Source organism: Arachis ipaensis, chromosome B06 (genome assembly GCF_000816755.2).
Source record: "Arachis ipaensis cultivar K30076 chromosome B06, Araip1.1, whole genome shotgun sequence".
NCBI classification, from domain to species: Eukaryota; Viridiplantae; Streptophyta; class Magnoliopsida; order Fabales; family Fabaceae; genus Arachis; species Arachis ipaensis.
The window spans coordinates 27,236,253-27,239,247 of NC_029790.2; the positions used below are offsets into that span (position 1 = coordinate 27,236,253).

General features: G+C 34.2%; 1 protein-coding gene across 1 annotated transcript in view; it reads right to left on the minus strand.

Moving 5' to 3' along the window:
• The window catches only part of LOC107646730, a 2,669-nt gene continuing 834 nt past the window's right edge, over positions 1,161-2,995 (minus strand). The window contains exons 2-4 of the mRNA XM_021105489.1: positions 2,892-2,989; positions 1,269-1,310; positions 1,161-1,182 (exon numbers count right to left, since the gene is read on the minus strand). Coding sequence (XP_020961148.1) covers positions 1,176-1,182; positions 1,269-1,310; positions 2,892-2,989 — 147 coding nt within the window. The 3' untranslated portion in view covers positions 1,161-1,175. The remainder of the gene's footprint in view (positions 1,183-1,268; positions 1,311-2,891; positions 2,990-2,995) is intronic.

The window sequence follows — 2,995 nt, forward strand, 5'->3', positions numbered from 1 at the left end:
CACAATAATTTGTTTAGGTATATCTAAATATATTTAGAAAAAAAATTGTTTTTATTAAAACAATTGAATATCAAATGATTCTCATATCCAAAATATAAAAAAAAAAAATATTTGACCTGTGAATACAGTAACTTAACGAAATATTGTGTACTCAACAAAGTTGCGATGTGTCACTCCATAGGTTAAAATCAATACCAGGCAAAAAAAATTTTTGATATGGAAGTAAAATAAGTGATATATTTTAACATGGTAAATTTTGGTGTTTTTAAAAATTGTGGGAGTACACAAATCGGACCCTCCGATTTGTGTTAAAAAAGTTGGAAAAAAATTTAGAGTACACAAATCGGACCTTCCGATTTGTGTTAAAAAAAATTGAAAAATTCAGAGTACACAGCTCGGACCATGCGAGTTCTTGTTTATGAAATTTTGCTTCACAAATCGTATGGTCCGATTTGCAGCTGATGGGATTTAAAATCTGAAACATGGAATTCGGACCCTCCGTTTTGTTTGTTCTAGGTAATTTTTTTTTTTATATTCTGAGGGACACAACTCGCAGGGTCCGAGTTCTGTCTTCCTCTGATCCCACAACGAGGTGAAGCACCCCTCCTCCCCATATACGAGTTCAATACTCCCTTTAGTTCCATATTCAAATTAAAAACTCTCAATACCACGACCTCAAAAAAAAAAAAAAAATCAATACATAAGGCCCTGTGAACATGTTCAAGGAAATATAACTGGAAGCATAGCATGTTGCTTGAATAATGAATATAATGCTTGTATCACAAACAACGCATTTGGTATATTTTATTTTCAATGCAAGTCAAACATTTCTGCATTTAAAACTCACTGTCCCAAAATCCGAATGCGAAGAAACAACAATCCAGGAATCTACCGTGAAAACAGCTTAGCTTTAATGAACATATGGAAGTTGACAAAAATTGCTAAAATTAATTAGCTGAGCAAAGATAATAGTATATCGTAAAATACTACGTCTCATATCCTTCACTTCCTATAAATTCCAGTTATAATTTGAAGCTCAAAGAGACACCCAGACGCAGGCTTAATTCTGAGACGTGCGCTGTGTAAAACAGGAAATCAATATTTGAACAAAGGGAATATTGATTCTGGTGCTGGTGTTTTGAACTTGAACTGTTGTTGAAAGAACAAATCCATATCTAGTACCTGAAATTTCAGCATAGGTGAACATGAGAGCAGTCAAGCATATGAACCACATACAATGTTCAAATCAGTAGCAAAACTTCACTTACCACAAATAAGACAATAGAAAAACTCTAGCTGCCACCAGAGAAATAAAAAAAAGTAGTGGACATAAAAAATAGGAATATTTAGCACAAGTTGAGGACACTCCACATACATGGACATCATCATATGGAAGAGTGTCAAAAGGCTACTCCAACGTGGAATTGAGCGAAACAGATTATCACTACAGTCCACGAATACTGAAAATAATATAGTTACCTGTTTCTTAAATAATGCTGGGACAAATATAACTGAAAGAACTGACACTCGAACCTCTTGATATGCATGTGAATCTAATTAAAGTACCTTAAGTCCTTAACTTCGGGTAAGTAATGATTAGTGATTCCTTAGGCCTAAATTTTGACACCACCACTGATCTTAGAATTCCCAAGAGATATAATATTCAAAGACAACAAAAAGAAATTAAAATGATGCAGAAAATGGAATATTCCAATATTTTTTAGTTCATTTGAATTCAACATTTGATGCATTAAATATTCATTTTTGAGTAAAAGGAAAAGCCAGAAGACAATAAAACCTAAAAATAAAATGAAAAGAAAGGAAACTATGACACATTAGAGTAGCACTAAGTTCACAGCAAATCTATAATAAGGCCACAGCAAGTTAGTTACAAATGAGAACATTTCTGTTACTTCCAAATCTTCAAATGAAAGCAAACCAGCCAGACATAGACAACATAAAAGGGGGATGTGTCAACAAGTTTGAATGCAAAGTCAGAGACAATTAGACACTCTAATCAACAACTGACTTATTAATCACATCGATTTGAAAATTATGGGAATGACACAATGAAAGCCGAAGAAGGAGGTTCAAGACCATATTTTGGTGACAACAGAAGCCTAAGTCAAAAACTGTACTTGCAACTATTTGCAATACCATCTCCTGCTTTTATGAACAATATTTTCATATAGCAGACAGAACCTAAAGATCAACGTTTGCAATGTGCATAATCAAGTCAGAGAAAACCTCAACCAGCACTACAATCCAAATTGAGACTATCTACTTTAAATATGGACAATGGTTATGACATCCTTCTTTTTCAAGAAGACCCTTGCTATGGCCTACGGAACTCGCCATGTATCCTACCCATTCCTGCAATCCCTACTTCGTGATGCCTTCTCGAGAACTACTTAATTAGCTATCTTGCAAGCAAATCAGATGGCAGACAGGCTTCTCTTCAAAATAAGTTAAAAGTGACTCGGCATAACATAAGGTCATAAGGATACGTTCTGTAACATGGTCTAAACGATCTGCAAACAGAGTCCTGGACCAGATAGTACACCACATTTAAAATATTTTATGTGGAAAATATACTTATGGCATTTCGATACGCAGATGAATTGTGAATTGGTACGTGGTAATTGGCAATTCATGTAACTATGCCTATAAGACAGTGTCTTATATCTCTTCATCAACATATGAAGATCATTTCCTCAAAACTATTCTTGGGGAAAAAATAAAATAAAAGAATCGGTCTATAACTACACAGGCACATTCAGCAGCAACAATATTGATCACAATTCACAAATATCAATCAATTGAAGAATAGTTTATCTAAAACTAGGGAAAAATGTAACCAATAAGAGAGAGAAACTCTATTGAAAGGAAACCTTGGAGACCCAGCGTTGATGTTCCGATGAAGAATGCGACTGCCACTTGAATCCTTGGAATCATTTGAATCATTAGAATCAATCAATTCCCTGAGCCCTAAATT